Source organism: Lottia gigantea (genome assembly GCF_000327385.1).
Source record: "Lottia gigantea unplaced genomic scaffold LOTGIsca_37, whole genome shotgun sequence".
Classification (NCBI taxonomy): Eukaryota; Metazoa; Mollusca; class Gastropoda; family Lottiidae; genus Lottia; species Lottia gigantea.
In genome coordinates this window covers 1,788,002-1,807,128 of record NW_008709259.1, presented here as the reverse complement: position 1 = coordinate 1,807,128, position 19,127 = coordinate 1,788,002, and the positions used below count along the sequence as shown (strand labels likewise).

Sequence of the window (19,127 nt, the reverse complement as noted above, 5' to 3'; positions counted from 1 at the left end):
ACAAAGGGGGGGGGGGGGGGGGCTTTTATAGCACCACTTGTAACATCTGTGCCTACTGTTTAAAAAGCAAATTTTCCCAACACCTTCATCACTAACAGCCCATTTAGGCATGACTTTTGTACTGCTCTCAGAACAAGCAACTTCCTTATTCTAATGAAGACCATACAACGTATTGCAATAAGGCGTTATCATTAAAAATTAGATTTTTCATTCTTCAATAAATGAATATGGCAAATGAATAAAAACTTTATACAATTTTTAGATTAACATTATGTTTTTTGACAAGCGTGAAGCATGCATTAGAGATTTTACAGACATCACTAATAGACCATTTCGTGATTCAATTAATTTAATTCTATTCAAACTTTATTCCGTTTGGGTAATTTTTATCTAATCTTTTATACGCATAATGAAACTGAATCATATCTTAGTAATTTTTTCATTTCGTTTTTTATTTAGATTTTAAGATTGTTTAGGATTTGACATGCGCGATCGATATGAAAAGGTATTATTATGAAATTTATTAAGTACAATATTGGCATGTTGACTATCGAAAAAATATGACACTAATTGAGATTACGAGAATTTTCATTCGGGTGATATGAGTTGTAAATCCTCTCGTGGAAAATAACTCGAATTGTTTAAAGGTACCCACTGAAGCAAATTTTTTAGAATAAAAACATTATCATCTGAATTGTTATATACGTTTAGAAATAATCGAAAACATGATCCATGGATGTGACTCACTATTTTACCAAATAAATTTCCAAAATTTAAGCTTTGGCAATAATCAGGCATAACTTTTCCATTATGGGCTGAGTGTCTCATGGGTCGCAAGTTTGAGGTGATATGCTTCCATACACGTTACTAACGTTCGTTTGTTCATATGAAGAGCTCAAAACTTGCAACGCTAGCGAAATCTCTGAAGTCAAAGTCATCAATGCTTTGGATTCATGAATGTTTATATCATTTAGCTATTCTCGTGAGGTTCCGTAAAGTTGAATCTGTTGCAGACGCAATGCAGAGTGCTAGGGGAACTTTCACGGAACCTGTTTGTGTTGATCTAAGTTTGTCTTCGTTCAAACGAAAGAGTTTTTTTTCTATGCCTGTCCTTAAACGAATTCGTAATAATTCGACCTGTATAACCCATACCATAAAGATAAATCAACATTCTTGGCACGTTACAAACTTCATAGAATGACTCAGATCCATTGAGATATGGATAAATCATCCAGAGACACTCTGACACAAACTAAAGCCGAAAATTGTTCTTATTGAATTAAGGATATGCCAAGTGGTATTAATAACAGTAATATAATACATTTTGTCTTTGTTAAATTCGTAATTCAAGATGACAAGAAAATGGAGGCGAACAATGAATTGAGCAGCTGCATAACAATGGAAATAAATATCTTTTAAAACATGGCCAGTTTTTACATTTAGAAGGCGTTACTATGAATATGTTAAAAATACCGAATAGACGCCTTTCAAGATGAATGCTGGAGTTGATAAAAACTCCGTTTGCGCAAAAATTGGAAAGATAATTTGAAGTTTATAGGCTCTTAAGTATAAGTATTGTTTAATATATTTTGCCTAGCTCAGATTATTGAAGGCACAAAAGATGGCACATAGAAACTGTGCAGTAGCCTAAGGGATCACGTATGTCAGAATGCTTCACTGACCAAACGAACTTGCACAGAATCCATCCTTCCCACGACTTCACAGGTTAACTGAACTGTAGGCACTAAAGATGACACGAAGAGACTGTGAAGTAGCGTAGTGATCTATAGTATTGAATCACGTCCGTCAGAATGCTTCACTGACCAAACGAACTCGCACGGAATCCATCATTCCCCCGACTTTGTCAGTATCAGCTGCTTTATAGAGTTCAAGTTCCAGCTGAAGGATTTTGATCTACATTGTCCGTTTCCTGATCAATACCCAATGCCATTTTAGGGGAAGTTCCTGTCTTATTTTGTCTACATGTATATATTTTGTTTTAATAAGAGGATAAGATCGATAAATCCAAGAAATCTTTAAGAATGGTGAAACTTAACAAATAGTTTACTCATGTTGACATCCATCATTATTTTCTTATCGTGGACAATATTTGTCATTTTATTGATTTCAATATGATGTTACTATAGTTACTAAATCTTAAAGTATGAAGAAAATCTTGTCGTCTGCATGTATCTTATGGTTCACGATTTCATGGAAAATTGAAATCTATGTTTTAGTGAGAAATAATAAAAATGTTGTCCTAATTTAATAAAAATGAATGACATAATGTTGATTGCTAAAAGATGGTGCGCATAGATTTTGGATCACACAAATAAATAGCGGTTTCAGATGGATCACACTGTTGACTATTCCACTGTCTTGAGTGTTCCTGCTAGAACCGAAGGAACCAACGTACACCATTGATATCTTTTAGGTCAAGTGCACTGCTGGTAAAAAAAAGTACAAAATGTGTTTCACGTACGTGATGCCAATCTTCTTTTTCCAGACCTTCTGACATAACATTGATATCCCATTTCATAATTAATGAAAATTGAATCAAGGAAAAGTCAAAATAAATATCTGGTAAATCACGGTGCTGAAAGCTTCGTTTCATATTGTGGAAATAGTATAATGTACGAAATCGAAGCCATTGCTAACTAGCTCGAGATTTTGACAGGTGCCAATCATCTTGACGTAAACCAAATATCTATCGCCATAAATCAACTTCACGTGTGCTTGCCAGTTCACCAATTATGAACGCCAGACGAGAACCTATATTTCCACGATCATTTCAGCTCATAATCCGAAAGCCGCTACAGGATCAAACCAATTATCCTGAACGGTTTTGATGTCACTGAGTGGCTCCAATCCGCCCATCCCGGAGCAGACGTCCTCCCATTCAATAACAGTGCTCTGTTTAAAAAGTATACAGAAACTGTTAAAAGGCAATCCTTGAAAATTTTCGATATAAATTTGCTCTTGATTTTGAAGCAATGGAAATTTGAATAAGTCGTGTTCGAAATGTTTGAAAGAAACTAACAACTTCCGGATGATCGCTTAGGGAATACAGAAATACAAAATCTTTCTGATTTAGAACATCTCGGATTATCTTTGAACCAGACGATTTCGTTCATTTGTATACTCAGTCAGCATAAATATACATGTTCAAATTTTCACAGATGTTTGAAGAAGCTTTTCAGTCTTTTCTATTCATTCGCGCAAGTAGAAATTTATGTCGGGGAAGGTCAAAATTGTTTGTTCAAACCCTCCCTTTAATGTCAGTTACTTGCAACCTTCTTCAAATCTTTCAATGGGTGATTTTATCTCCGCCATAAAACCGACAATAAACTTTGAATAGCGGCAAATATTAATGGGAAAATGAACGGTCCATGACGCATGGCTCATTACCACAAATTTTACGCTTAGTTTAACAGATTTTTAACTGATATACTAAACCTGACGACTGGGTGAGAAATGGAGAATTTGAAGAGAGAAAAATCTAATTGAAGACGATCAATAATTGTTTGCGTCGTAAAATCCGATCCTAGTTCAAATCATCCTACAGTTTTATGTACTATCTATTGTCATGAAGTAAATGGCTGAACTTGTTTATGAGCTGTGGCCGAGCTGAAGTCGATCAAAGCAGTCGTGAGAGTTCATCAAAAACACATTATAAGCTTGTATGATTAGGACTGTAATACCCCGACATGTTATTACCAAGTTTTATGATGAAATAATCAAGTTAGCACTCGGCTCGTATCACGTTATTATATCAGTATATCAGACTATAGCTATGAGTCTTATTCTTCATATCAATCGTTTACATCTTCGAATAAGGTTAATATCTAATGCCATTCAGAAATCGTCGTGGAAAAGTGTCTAATCGTTTTTATGGGACAATGAATCAATACCGTTGTGTTAGGTTCGGAGCACGTTAAATTCTCACCAGAATTGAATATAGGCATAGAATAAATCAATGAATGGCATAGTCCTCGCAGAATTTCTTGCATTGCATAAGGCTTATATATGACGGTAATTGCATGCAAATACTTTCGGTTTCAATATTCTAAACCATCGACTTGATAGTAATGTTCCTATAGCAATTTACTTGTCAAACTTTATCGGTTCAGATTTTGAAACCCACGCGAAGCCTTCTTTCAAAGTCTCTTTAAATCTAGTACGGAACTGATGTAATTAGATTCCGCATTTTGATTTTGTTTTAAATGCCCAAAGATGAACTTCTTGCTTCAGTAACCTGATTGGATAATTCAGATCCATCATTTGAAAAGATATTTTCGTAATGAAAATAATGTCAAACTGAAGGTTAAATATTGACCTTTATAGTCATTCCATTTGTCTCAAGTTCCGCTGATTTCCAGCAGTGGTCTTTATGGGTGGTGTGTTCTTGATATTTCAACAAAATGTCACAAATACATTCATCAACCAAAATACGGAGTACCTTCATTCTATGATCAAGAATAGGCCTTGATTTAGATGAGGGTCTAAACCGAAAGGTAGCAATTTTCTTAATAATATTAAGGCATCTTATAATTCAATCAATTCTGTACGATATTTCAGCCTTATTCATTCATAATTTGTTGCAATGATGATGGAATTTATAAAAAGCCAGAAATCGGGTGAGTTTGTCATCCATTACGACCAAGGCTGCCATCTTGAAACACTATCTGATAATGTCTTCAGGAAAACGTATAATCTTCAATCATTTTCATGTTTTCAGCTACTGGTGATTAAAATTGAAAACCTACCCTTAATCTCTCTTCCCATGACATTTGTAGAAGTTTTATTAAATCGATAGTTTCTCCTAATTCCGTTACCATGACAACAGTTCGGCCGCCATCTTTCTCAGAGTCTTTCTGCGGAACACAGAATCCAATAACCTAAAAACATGAGAAAACGGTTTATTATAGAAACATGATGACACTTCAGTTTAGATGACATCAATAAATCGTTTATTGTAATGGACTTCTTACAAAATCAATTCCAGACTAGTTCTGGAATCCTTTCCAGGAACACTCATGAATGGTTGCTGAAAACTGCAGACGAAATTTGAGAAAAGAACGAAAATCCTGTTCTTTAGGATTCGGAAGGCTGAAAGGATTGGCTTGGTTTCAGGCCTATCTGATAAAAAAAAGGCCAATAAAAAGGTAAAATAGAGACTATCGGGATTTCATTTAAAAAACAAAAAAATAATCAGTGAGCTACAATTGCAAGCCTACAGCTCCTCGACCCACTTTTAGATTATTGGGGATCGAGCTTATAGCAAACAGTAAATGGTACTGCAATGCAGATTAGAAACCTCATCTGGAAGCTATAAGGTTCCATTTGATAAAAATTGTTTAATATTTTTCAAACTAGGAGCAATGTGATTATGGCAGGTTTCAAGAAGGTCAAAAGGATTGTTTCTGAGTTATTCTTCGAATGAAAGACCTTTCACACCAATGTTATACGTGCATATATTTATTTATTAGAAATGTCACATCTTGAAGTGATAACAAAAATCAACACAAGATTGGGAGAAAGGAAGTTGGTGCACATTTTCTACATCTGTGAACCAGACGTAACGACAGGGCGGACAGATGGCAACAAGCAGGTCATGACCCCATACAGATTGGGCCTTACGTCATAATATGGCGACCTTTTGAAATAGGAATGATGGTAATAGACCAATCTTTGTCAATTTTCAGGGAATATCAGAATTATCAGAGTACAGTGCATGGTATTCAATTAACGAAAAGAACGAAAGTGCAACAGTGCCCAATTTTTGTCAATTCTCGTATCATGAAAGAGTGCGTTATGTTATCCGAACGCATGCTGTTTAATGATCACCTTATTAAAGAAGTAAAAAAATTCGTACAAAAGGTGTCAACTTCGAAAATGAAAAATCTTTTTTTCATATTCAAAGTGTAAATAAGTGAAGATATTTGAACTTGGGTGTGTGGTCGTTAGCCATTATGAACAGGTGCTCCATGTCGCATTTGCATTTTTCAAATCCCAATTAATGTATTTATTCAGATTATTCATGATGAATTCATTTGCATTCTTCTGAAAAGAAAACACCGAATCTCTTCAAACATTTCCACATCTATTTTGAAGATTTGGTGTGTTCTTTTCATTACAAATTTTCTGGTATTAAAATTGATCCAAAATCAACATGGCCGTGTCGCTAGTTTCACCTCAACAAATCTGTTTCATGTTTACACAGTGACGAAAAATAAAAAAGTAATTTTGACATGTGCTTTTACGTGGATTTGACTACGAACCTTCCCCGCCCTTGTCTCACCCCGGTCTTTACAATTTTTTAAGTTAAGTAGATTACACTCAAACCCCTTCCCTTAAGGTGAATTGCACAATATGTTAAATGAATGTATTGAAAATGTTAAGGTGTACTTTCTAATTACATTTGCATCATACCAGTCCAAATGAGTTGTCAAATTTTAACAAAATCTACCGGCAAAAGGCAGAGGACGCTTATTATTTTGCTGTAAAGTGAACATGGTATATAAGATTGATATTTTTTACAAGAATCGTCATATTACTTGATCATTAAATTTGATCTAGTTTTAGACCGAAAATTGTTATCAGTAAGTTTCAATTTGGATCTATAAAATCTTTAACAAGCTTTCGACATTTAGACCTACAATTAATGCACATTAATCGATATTTGGCGACAGGAAAAAGAACTGCAGTAAATTGTTTTAAAAGGAAATTTGATTCTAAAAGATTTTCTCTTATATTAAATGGAAAACAGTTCAAGTATTTAGTTTATGAAAATACTTTACCATCACAATGACAAGGTTTTAGCAAGCTGAATTAAGCTTTTAAAAGAGTTTATTCTTTTTTTTTAAAAAAATGTTCAGAAATTTGGAACCCACACATTTTGAAAATTTTCCTCATTAATTGCCATTACATTAGCCTATGAAAACTGTGAGAGTGAAAACAAACAAATTAAGAGTGAACTAGTCGGAGAAGTGGTGTCAGTTTATTTGAGTAATCTAAATTGAAAATGTCACCCTTGCCAAAGCTAACATTCTTTAAATGATATCGTATTCTGGTTTAAAGCTCCTGTGTGTCATTTGAGTCATTTGTTTGACTCATTTGTTTGCGTATTATAGGTCGAATTGCAAAGAATGTATTAGATCATATTTCAGCATTTCAGCAAAATCGTTTAATTTATTATTTGAGCGAGTGAATATGTACGAGCTATTACGTAAAATTTTCCCAAAATAATATCTTATTTTCTGATCCGAGCAATATTACTTCCACAATTCATACGTTATATCGAAATTTGAGACCGTTTTTGTTTAATAGAAAATCGGATAAATATATTCAGAAGGAGCAAGAGTGATGCAAATAAAATGTCTCAATGGTAATGTACCAGACAACGAATGTCATTCTTCCATATATTGACTTTAATTCTAGATCTGTAGTTTGTCTTGTATCAGGGTGGTATCGCATTTAAATATGACACATTTAATTAGACTTGATTTTCATGTTATGTTACAACTTTCAGTTCAACAAAAGAATACAGAACTGTTAAAATATTAAATGTTAGCGAATTGTTCCAAAATCATCTAATCATGTATCCCTTTTCCCGCATGATTCTAGTATGTATTCACCTTGCCGAAATTTCATATTGTATCCAAAGTTTAAATTTCGTCGATGTACACACGAAAACATGCATATAATATGTCGAAGTTGCTGACATGAAAAAATCGCCTTGTCCGTATTTATTAGCTCATTATGTTCAAAAATGTAGAGCGTAAAACTCCATTCATTTAATCAAGTGTTGCCTATTGTATAATTGAGCTCCCAAATAAAAATTTCACGTAATTTTTTTTCACTGAAATTTGCCTTTCACACCTGAATGTTGAAGTACGCAGGAAAAGTTTGTTCACAGAATGCTTACAATTTTAAACATGTTTAGAAAAGAGATTTTTCAAAGTCATTGATTGTGAAAATAACACAATGTAAACTTGTCTACTGACTGTTCTTGTATTTTGTGGAAAGCTACGTCTAGACCAAAAGATATTTCATGTCTAAAGGCAAATTGAAATCAATAAGTAATTTTTCCAAACTTGTATTCAATGTCAAAAGATCCCTCAACAGTTGGAGACCGAAAATGAAAATGTGAATGGTGACAGAATTTCTCATGGCTATGACCATTGGCACCTACCAAAGTTCAGAAGTTTTGAACCTATATTGTAAAACATTTGTCGTCAAATTAGATTATAGTTGAAATATTTATAAAACATGACTCTTTTGAAGTTTTGCTTTTAAAAGATATTATTCTAATTTTGTCAACTGGCTATTTGAAAGTTTTAGACTGATAACTGTCTATATAAATATCTATCAGAGACTGAAATAGAGGCAGATGTCTCGGACTAAGTAATAATATGCAAAAAAAAACGAAGATCGTAATCTCACCTTAATGATATTATCATGTGGAATTCCCTGCAGTATGACTATTTCTTTAACGATTTTCTGGGCAGCTCTCCAATAACAATCCTCAACGGAACCCCCTGCCTCTACACAGGACCCAACATCCTGTCCTCTAATATCAACAGTTTTAATGGCGACTGGTTTCCCTTTGTATAATCCTTTATACACGGCTTTGGTCCATCCTGACGCAATATATTCCTTATCCGTAATGTTATCAATATCATCACAATTTAACAATCGCCTCCCATCTCTGTCGTATCTAACCACTTGAGAGCTCAGATGATCCGTAATCATGTCACCCTGTCCTGAATCATGAGTGTCCTCCATTAATTTCCGTAATCGACTTTCGAACACAGAATATTGGTCGAACTGCTGTCGCATCAAGGAAGGTTTTCCAAAAAATGAATTGGACAGCCCATTGATAGAGATCTCATGATCTTGCAAGGAATCTCCGTGTAAGGATTGATCTCGGTTGTCTACCAGACCATGGTAAGTCTGAAGCATCACCAGGTTTCCCAAAAGGAAAAACGCGATACACGATCCTGCCACATACCACACATTATCTAAAGGAGATCTTCTCCGAAGTCTACCACTTTTCCAAGTCATTTTCATACTGATGGTTATTCTGGTTTACACATTATCTCTATTTTCAATCTTTAGGCCACATATCTGAAAATATAAAACAACACATTTTATATATTCTGAACACATGTCCTTTGTGTAATCAGTGATGCAGTGATGTCTTTGCACCCATGGAAAAGGGCTGAGGCAAATATCTGAAAATATAAAACAACACATCTTAAATATTCATAACACATGTGGTATGTGTGTGCACTTGTGGAAAAGGCAAAGAACTGAAAAAATCAAGATATTTTCAGGATCGGCCAATATCATGCCCCCATCAAAAACAGAGCAATCCTACAGATGTTTAATCAACTGGACGAGGAAGAAACCATCCATACAAATAATTTAAAATTCATATCTAATCTATTCTAACGGAAATGTCTTGAGGAAACTATCAATAATTCTGATTCCAAATTTAGTTCTCTTCAGGATACCTTCACTAATATCGCTAGTTTTAAAATGATTATTACTAATTTGGTGGAAACAATTAGGATCTATCATATAACCAGTAGAGTCAGTGGTATAATCGATCCTCATTTCCAATCGTCTTATAATATTCTCATCAAACGTTTGCTGTAGCTACTGATGTATACGATGTCGGTAATAGCTTGTGCATCGACAGGTGGCCACTTTTGAGACAAATGGACTACCGTGAAAGTTTAGCTAACACTCTGCAACGGCTACTACCGAGAATTATTGAATGCGCTTGAGACAGTGCTTTAGAACATAAACTAACGCTTACACAAAGTTTTATTCTTCAGTTTCGTAGTGACTTAAAGCAAAGCAAAGTACTAAAAGGCATACTTCATCGATCATTGCTTACTGCTTACTGGGCATGTTCCTCCCGGCCGGAGCAATTAAAACTGGATATTAAGCAATCCTCTCTTACTGATCATCATATGAATTACAGAGTAATTATAAAGGACTGACAGAGATAATATGTTGCGACTCGCCGACTAGACACCAGTGGATAAATATCAAAATAAATATATATCTTTTTATCCCTTATAATTCCTTAATTACCTCCCAAAGAAACACGATCAAATATCAGATATTAAACGGACGGCACTCAAGCAAATATGATCGTGTAATTAACCTTGGATTAAATGTTATCAATATAATATTTCAGAAAAAGAAAACTTTCTCAGTGTCCATATATGAAAATATATAACATCATATACTTGAACACAACTAATACATATTACGACAAAAATACAGAAGTGTTGAACCCTTTTCCACACCAGCACTGATAAATTAGCAATGTAAACTATAGTACGATTTTGTCGAATTCAAGTCTTCCAAAATATATCTTGTATGAGCTATCAACAGTTTACAAGTGATCTAATCCAATACGAATGGGGAATTGAACTGGTCAAGGATGAATTGAGCTGTTCTGACCATTCACAAAGCACGTCTCCTTCAAACATGCCCTCTGATTGTTGACAAAGGGCAAGAAAATGAAGATGCTCTTGATAGTGTGAACAACAGAAAGTCAATTAAATCTCGATTTTTAATCCGGATTAAATTCAGATTTTTAGGTAAGGTAAAGATGAAGACACCTGTACGTTTGTTATAAACAGGTTTAGATCCTTTAAGTTGACAATGGGTTTAAAATCAACATGGGTATATCACAGGTTTTGTAAAGATGAGTGATCTTCAAGATTAAATGGACACAAATAGTTTTTGAAAATTGATCTTATAAAAAATGGCCCCGTTATCTTTAAAAGCGGTCCCTGTCTTATAAAAAGTGGTCCTAAACTGGTTCGAGTCTTCTTCGAAAGTTAGTTTGAGTTGTCCTAAATCCGTAAAAATGCAACCTGTCTTTTTATGAACCTAGTCAAAATCTTGCTTGATCAGTCAGGAATATTATTTGGTAATTTGTCAAGTTCAGAAAGGCCAGAAAATTACCCTGGTACATGATAGAGCAGAAGTGATTCAGCTATATACAGAAAAGTGGTTAACCTATTCAATTTTCATCTGACAGACCTAATTGACCAAAGGTTCATACTTGCAGAAAACAAATTGTTTTTAAAAAAATTGAGTGCATTTAGAGCGAATACTAAAAAAAACTCTGAAATATCTGAGAGCTCACAAGCTCGTAGAGATGCATGAGGGCAAAAAAAAAGAGACAGGGGAAATTCTCATTATTTTCGCGAAGGAAACGATTTGAGGGTGTATCTACGATTTTAAGGAGGTTTTCAATAAACGTACATATATTACTAGATTTTAATGATTGACGGTAACCTGCTGCTCGTGTTCAATCAATAATTCACTCGTTAGAAAGCAGGTAAAACTGTTAAAATATAATTATCACCCAATCGCTATCTCATTATGACGATCTGACCTGTCAACATGCCTTATGTAATCACTATTGTCGGTGATTCTCTTACCAGGCGAATGGTGAGACAACCAACAATAAAGCCTTGCCTCAAGCTATGATTTCACCTCCATTCTCCCATCCTTAGCTTTCTTCAATTCACTCCGCCTGTCATTCAAAAACAATGAATATTTACCGAGACTCTGCCCATGATAATGACGGGACTACCACCCCAACGGGATACCAGCAATCTCGCAGTTGGAGCATTTGTTGCTTTTGCGTCTGAGATTCGTTACTTTCGTGAACAGCCCTAAACGGTAATTTAGCCTGAACAATCATTTATTGTCATTTGAGTGACATGGGCATCAATAGCACGCACTAAAACGAAAAGTTTTCTTCAATCTAACATTCGATCGTCATAGACTATAGGATTTCGAGCGTAAATTTTACAAGTTAGTCATTACTTTCGTATCGGGAAATGTCGTAGAAACGTACACATTTCAACTCAATATTGCCGATAGTTTTTCTTCGATTGTAAACGAACCATGATGAGAAAGTCACATTGAATTAGGGTACTTTAGACTCATTAGAAACCGAAATGAAGCTAAGAGCAGTAAAATTATCTGATCGTAAATCATCGAGATTAGACATCGTCTGGATTCTACACTCGCCATTTTTATCACAGGAAACAGATAACGTTTATCGCGAGATAACGTCAGAAAGATGCATAACAACTCACTTATGAGATTTTAAATTCTAATTTCGAACAGAACATCGCATTTATCTTAATATTCTGGCAGGATTTTTTGAAATTTTTACTTGTGGCAAATTAAGTCTTTAAATAGAGAAATTATCCAACACAAAATAAATTTAAAGTAATTTTGACAAGTTTTTGACAAATTGCTAAGTTTTATCCCCATATAAACAACCTTAAAGGTTTCAGTCAATTTTTTCCAAAAAGTGAAATTAATAGCGTTTTACTGCATGAGAGGCATAATTATGTAATATATATACATATATACATGCATTGGCATTAATTCTGCTCAAATTGTTTTAAAAGAAAAATCTGTAGTTGAGAAAAATCATCAAAATAATGAAGGTAATTCATTCGTCAAAAAATGAAATAAAAATGTAAACATAAGTTTATATAGTGTGTAACAGATAAAATATGGTGTATACACAATTTTTACATTATCTATATAGATATACAATGTATTTACATAAACATATTATATCTTGACTTTATCCTTTCTCAAATTAGCACAATTTTTATTTTCAAATGTCTAATGATAGAAAGTAGACTAAAATATATTACAATATCTTTGAACTTTGAACTTTTTTTGGGAAGATACATATATACAATGTTAATAAATTCAAATAAAACACAGAAATTTAAAATTCTTTATAATCTACCCATTGGATAGTCATATACAAGTAGCCATATACAAGTATACACAGCAATATATTTTTTATACATAGAATTAACAAATTTAAAATGTGCACATATGATGTGGATACATTCTAATAATGTCAAGGAAATTTTTCTCAAATTTAATATTTGTATCAAAAAGTTGATCAATTTTAATCATTTTTAATCAAAGAGCAATTTCAAGATATTTTCATCTTTTATTTCTAATTATTCAAATTCAATTAGTAAGTTATTCAATACATTATTGCAATGTTATTTTTTAGAAATATTCTCAAAGAATATACGAGTGTGTTTTTCAAATATACATTCATTCATGATTTAACCCGTCATTCATTCATTCATTCATTCATAAATGCACGTTGATCAATTCACCTCTTAATGCATCTGCACATCATTTAAACGACATAAAACCAGAATACATACATCATTAAACATTTACCATAACATAACCACCTTTGACCAAATACTGAAAACATAACCATACCTTTGACATAACTGCCTATCAATTCCAATTCACACACAAACACATAAAATATCCAACCATCCTAACGCTGTGAATTCAAACCAATAAATATTTTCACCTTCTTCGAGAATGTGGTCAAGTTGAAGCGAGTGAATGTTTCAGTAGTACGAGACGTCATCCTACTGCAAGCCTCAGTCCATTAGCAATGTTTGCACAAAGATTTATTGATCAAAATATCACCAACTCCCAACTACGAGTACACTGTACACAGTGACTGTATTTACCACGCGGTGGTGTCGACTGCTAGGACCACGATTTTTACATGATATTGTTTATTCACAGGGCCTCAAATTTGTCCAAAAAACTGGCAAAATTGTCCTACATAGAGTCTCAAAACCACCGACAAAATTTTACAAAAAACCACTTGTGCTGTTTGTCAGTTATATATTTGAATCAATCATATTTACGATCATAAACTAATTTTACTTGCTGAGAACGAGAAGAACTACCCAAAGTTCAGAAGGTACATGTACCCTCAAACACAATTAACCGTTTTGTGTTGCCAATGCCGGTCACGTAAACCTACGGTTTTGAAATAGTTTACATGGTAGATCTTTCCAACACGTATTCCTCTTCTCTGGAGGGAGATAAACAAGTCGTAATTGTTATTATTGCCCCTTTTCGAACCCTTGCTGTGAGCTATTCTACTCCAAAACAAACATCAAAGATGTATCTTATTGTAAAAGAAGATAAAACGTACCCCGCCATTACTGCTTTTCAAACGTTGGAAATGTCGTCTGCTCATATCCAATGACTCAGTTTGATGTCCTGTCTGTAATAATCGACTAGCCACTGTAAGAGACTATTATATTTATAAGTAAATTGAAACCAGTCCACCATTCGAGTTGAATAAAAGAACTCATCAATTTTCTTATGAATGATGACACTTCAGACCTCAAACGCCATTTTATAGCGAGTTCTGTATGTTAAAACATGATATTTTAAGTCTCGGTGTGTCTATTTATTTAACCATATTTACTTTATATTTTATATCGTAATAAAGGTTAAATTATACCAACCCACGTTATTAGGTTTTATTTACTTTTCTCTGATCCGTATAAAAATGATGACCGTTTTACTTTGCGTCGATCTAAACTTCTTGGATATTTTAAAGTTTAGGTTCAACCTCTTTTATACTTGCAACTCTTCTACGAAACTGTAGTGGCTCTACTTCCAATGGATTGAATCAAGTCCGCGGAGTCTTTCTCGTAAGGGAGCCTCCTTCCCCGAAAAAATGCAGGAGAGCATATGATAAAAAAAAAATCCCTGGGAAGGGGCCCCAACCCCCCAGTTGTCTCGTTAAGCCACTTACATTGATTTACAGGATCTAAATAAACCTGAACTGAAAAAGACCTTGAATACAAGCCTACCAAAACAACATCCAGTCCACAAGGTCTGTGATATTTAATCAAAGATAAACCCAGGACTAATACACTGCGTGACTTGATTGAAGTCTAATGTCCAAGACGGAAATACGACCTTCAGAAGGCCACATTGAAAAGTTCACGGCGTGACCACCTTGATAACAAGGGTCATATACGATATAAGTAATTATTGGTGAACACGACTGGTATCGAACTAGACAGCTGGACAGAATCAAATAATTACCAGCTTTCCCATGTTAATTAGATGGCCTTTTCTTTCATCGTGCTTTTAAGATGTCCATTTGTATACATCTCTGTCAGGTCTAATCACGCAATGCCCAGGTTCATCATGGGTTAACAGTATGCCCTTTCTCAGCTTTGTTCAAAGTTAATCATCATGCACCGACTATTATTTTTTTAAAGAAAAATAACCATACTATTTGAAATTCGTCGGACAAACGCCTGTACTGGAAGGAAGAGGAATAGGCCTACGCACTCTGCTCTTAGTATCGTTAAAAACGTGCTTGAGCTTCAAAAGAAATCTAACCCAAAACCTTTCTCTCCACCATCTTACACCAGTAGTATCAGCACCGCCTGGTTGTCTGTAAGCTTCTTGGACAAGATGAAGATTATCATACTTGAGCCGCTACTAATAACCTGCATCTTGTAAGAATGTTCATGCTCAGTCGTTTCCCAGGAGAACATCGCCAAGACACTACCAAGTTTACTTAATTTCCAATCAAGATGAAGTGCCTGTCATAATAAATTACCTATTATAATTAGAATAATAAACCAATTTGTGGAAAGAAACATCAATTTTAGACATTTTAGTGCATTTTAGTAGTCTTGAAAGAAACATATATAGGAAATCGTCGTCTGAAAACCAGATTTGTTTAGTTTTGGCAAGTGGCAACGTCATAAGATTTGGGAATAGAATTCTGTAAGGAGATCAGAGAATCGGCGTGATACGAACCATAACATAACAGAGAACTTTTGAAAAATGGGCATCTCTACCAAAAGCAAGGGGTAGGTAATATATGTTTACGGGACAATGGCGTATAGTCTCGAGCTGCAGTAATGAAATAGGTCGGTCTTCAGAATTTGGGGGGGGGGGGGAGCACTTCGTTGGACAACTGTTGGAGATGCTCCATTCACGACTGTTGTTGCCTCGCGGATGTAACTACATCAGTAATTATGTTTATCCAATGTTTACAGTAGTTTGGCAGGTTTGGTTTATCAAAAAGCTAATTTCACTTGACGTTTAAGACTAATATTTATTAATCATGAACCTAGAATATGTCTGCTTTTTTTCTTTTTTACACCCAGTCACACATTAATCTTACCTCGTATAAACAAATCCATTTTTATTTCGCATATGTGTTGATGTAAGCTCGTTTCAAAATGAATGAAATTGACTGAATGGCGAGAAACTCGGGCATAAAATAGTGGAGTCCTTGATGTGATCTGGCCTTTCGCAGTATAATAATCTTATTGAGGCACCTTCAGGCATCGTCCAAGCCAAAAGATGACAATTAACATGGACGAGATAAATGCATATATGTTCAGTAATATTGTGAGAGAATTGCACACAGTAAATTGGTAGAATTTGTATATGGAGTTAAATGTTAAACCACAGGAAAACATATGATGCATTCTACAAATTTCAAATATTATTTAAATTGGTGAAAATACCTCGATCTCATAATGATGCTATGAAAATATGTGAAAAATTCCTGATACAGCAGTTCTGCATCTGTATACAATCCTGTGCAATTTTGGATAAAGGGTAGGGCTGGCGGTAGATTTTATTTACGGCATTTTCACGCACCTGACAAAAATATTTCTCGTTTGTCTTCACCCGCAGCCTTCTGAGAATGAAATGATTTATCATTCCAAACGAACCTTAAAGTTTTGAGCTATATTTATGATCTTCCTTCGGTTTAAAGATCCATCTAGATCAGGGGATTGTCGAGAAAATGTTAATTAATCAGTAATAAAGATGGAGAATGAAATAAAATGAAAATGAATAGAGTTTTACGTCCTACTGTTCTGCACCTTATGGGCTAATAAAGACTACAGAGATGTATGATGAATTCAAATATTTCGGAAATAAAATGAGAAACTAATTGGAATAACATACAATATACATTGTTTGACTTCACATTATAATTTTAGGTTGGGTAGTACCTTTAACTCGCACATCCGGATAACGAAAGAAACTACATTTGTCATCGGTTTTAGTTGTAATGAGGCATGCAACGTTTGTTTTCTGTGCTTGGATTGATGAGCTTGCACCAGCCAAACCCACTTTTTTCTGACGGAATGCATTCTCAGAACGCTTCATCTGGAAAATATATTGGTAGCATTATGGAAATTGCATTCGAGTACCAGCGGCGTTTCTACGAGGGGAAATGGCCTCCCCGAAATTTAGGCTGGCTCGGCCCCAAGTTTAAATTTTAAATGCTGTGAGTACCCCTTTACAATTCTGTAGGCTCTACTCGACACCTCCACCTGGGGATTTTTCAGAAACTAGAAACGTCACTGTACAGTACACACACCTTTTTGCTTTTTTTTTTCTTATTTGCCGCATTCCCAGATTGTGATTTGATCAACTTCATCTTTATCGTTTTGCAAGAGAGGTTTGAAGCGGTAGTTTAAATCCGGTATCTGGATCAATTGGCATATAAAACACACGTGAAATATTGGTCGTTCCTATGATCAGATCGCGCGTTCGAAACTTGAGATTTCTTGCAGATATTAGCAGCACGGTACAATGATAAATCAGCTACCAAATGACCTGGTGTATTTTAAATAAACACATACGCATGTACATGTATATAAATAAATAACAGATAAAGATATCATGTATTATCTTCAAGATAAGAGCTACTGTATCGTGTCATAAATAAGATAACCGGACATTGAATTGGGATAATAGGTCAGTGAATGGTTAGGGCATATTAGAATGAAACATAAACACACAAAAATCGCAAATTGAAGTAAAAGGTATGCTCGAACTGTACTGTTTTGCGTCTGTTGAGGCTTTTGTCTCAGCTTTTGAATTTCTGCTGACACTTCCAAACGAGTTCTTTTGTCATTATTTATCTTCCAAATAAAGTTCTTTTGATTTTACTCATGATGCAATCCTTCTGTAGAGTTCTGTTCACATCTCCGGAGACGTTATCGTCCATTTTTGACAATGCTGACGATGTTTTATGTATCTACCAAGAGAATTCTTATGATATTACTGATAAATATTAATATGTAACTTCCAAACGACCTCTTTTAACACTATTGGTTATGCTTTATGTATCTCTCCCACAAGCAAGATCTTTTGTTATCTCTGATGATGCCCTATGTATATCTTCCAGACAAGTTCTTTAAACATTATTAATGACGCTTTATCTATCTTCCAGGAAGATTCTTATGATATTCCTGATGATGCCACAAAAGAGTTATTTTGACGTTACTGGTGATGCTTCCAAAATAGTTCTTTTGAAATCTCTGATGATGCCATATGTATATCTTCAAAGCAAGTTCTTTTGACATTACTGATGTATTTTCCAAGAGAGTTGTTTTGTCGTTAGATATCTTCTAATAGAGGTTTTATTTTATTTACTGGTGATGCTTAATGTATCTTTCAGGAGTACCACTGATAGACTTTATGGGCCACAGTTCTATAAAGCTATGTTTAATGCGCTCAGATGAACCAGAAAAATCTGAAGTCTGCATTGGAGATTAAAATTAACAATGTCCTCGTTGACGTGTCAGAGGTAGCAAAGATTTGACTTATAAAAGCTAATTTAGTCATAAATTGAAATATCGTAAAAATGAACTTGAAAACATTGAATAGAAAAACCTGGTTGTTTGTTTACATAATTTCAATTTTGACAAGTAAGTGATAAGGATAATGTCGGGTAAATTTGAACACGCATATTAACTGTCCTGCCTGCTATTAAACGCTTTGTGCACGTCAGTGTGAAGAAGTGCGTTTTATTTGCCCGATATTCTGAAAACACACGGCTTGTCAGTTTGAAGTATTTGGTTATGATTCACAAATGAATAGTTGCATGTTAGGAAAATTTTATTCTGTATGATAATCAATTCAAAAGATGACACTTGAATGCTCATTGACCGTTCTTGATGTTTACCAGACCCAGTACTCGAACCAAGGTAGCTGCGTGTGGATTCTGCTAAGTTCTAAATTAAGCTGTTGAGTCGTCTATCCATAAACTTATAATTATTGTGAGCTTAGTATATGAGTTTGCTGACAACGAAGTATCTAGTCTTTCTGCAATAAGGAGCGATGAATTATTCATTAAGTTGTTTCGTTGTCCTTAAACTTAAAATTGTGAGCTTCATAAAGCTGAATATTCGATTCTACAACGACGTTGTCATTCAAAAACTAAG

The 19,127-nt window shown here is 34.5% G+C and overlaps 1 protein-coding gene across 1 annotated transcript in view; it reads right to left on the bottom strand.

The window, feature by feature from the left end:
* LOTGIDRAFT_62659 (hypothetical protein) overlaps positions 1–8,694 on the bottom strand; it is a gene marked incomplete at both ends in the record, with an annotated part of 10,642 nt that extends 1,948 nt beyond the window's left edge. The window contains 2 exons of the mRNA XM_009058977.1: positions 4,767–4,898; positions 8,446–8,694. Coding sequence (XP_009057225.1) covers positions 4,767–4,898; positions 8,446–8,694 — 381 coding nt within the window. The remainder of the gene's footprint in view (positions 1–4,766; positions 4,899–8,445) is intronic.
* Positions 8,695–19,127: the final 10,433 nt, after the last annotated feature.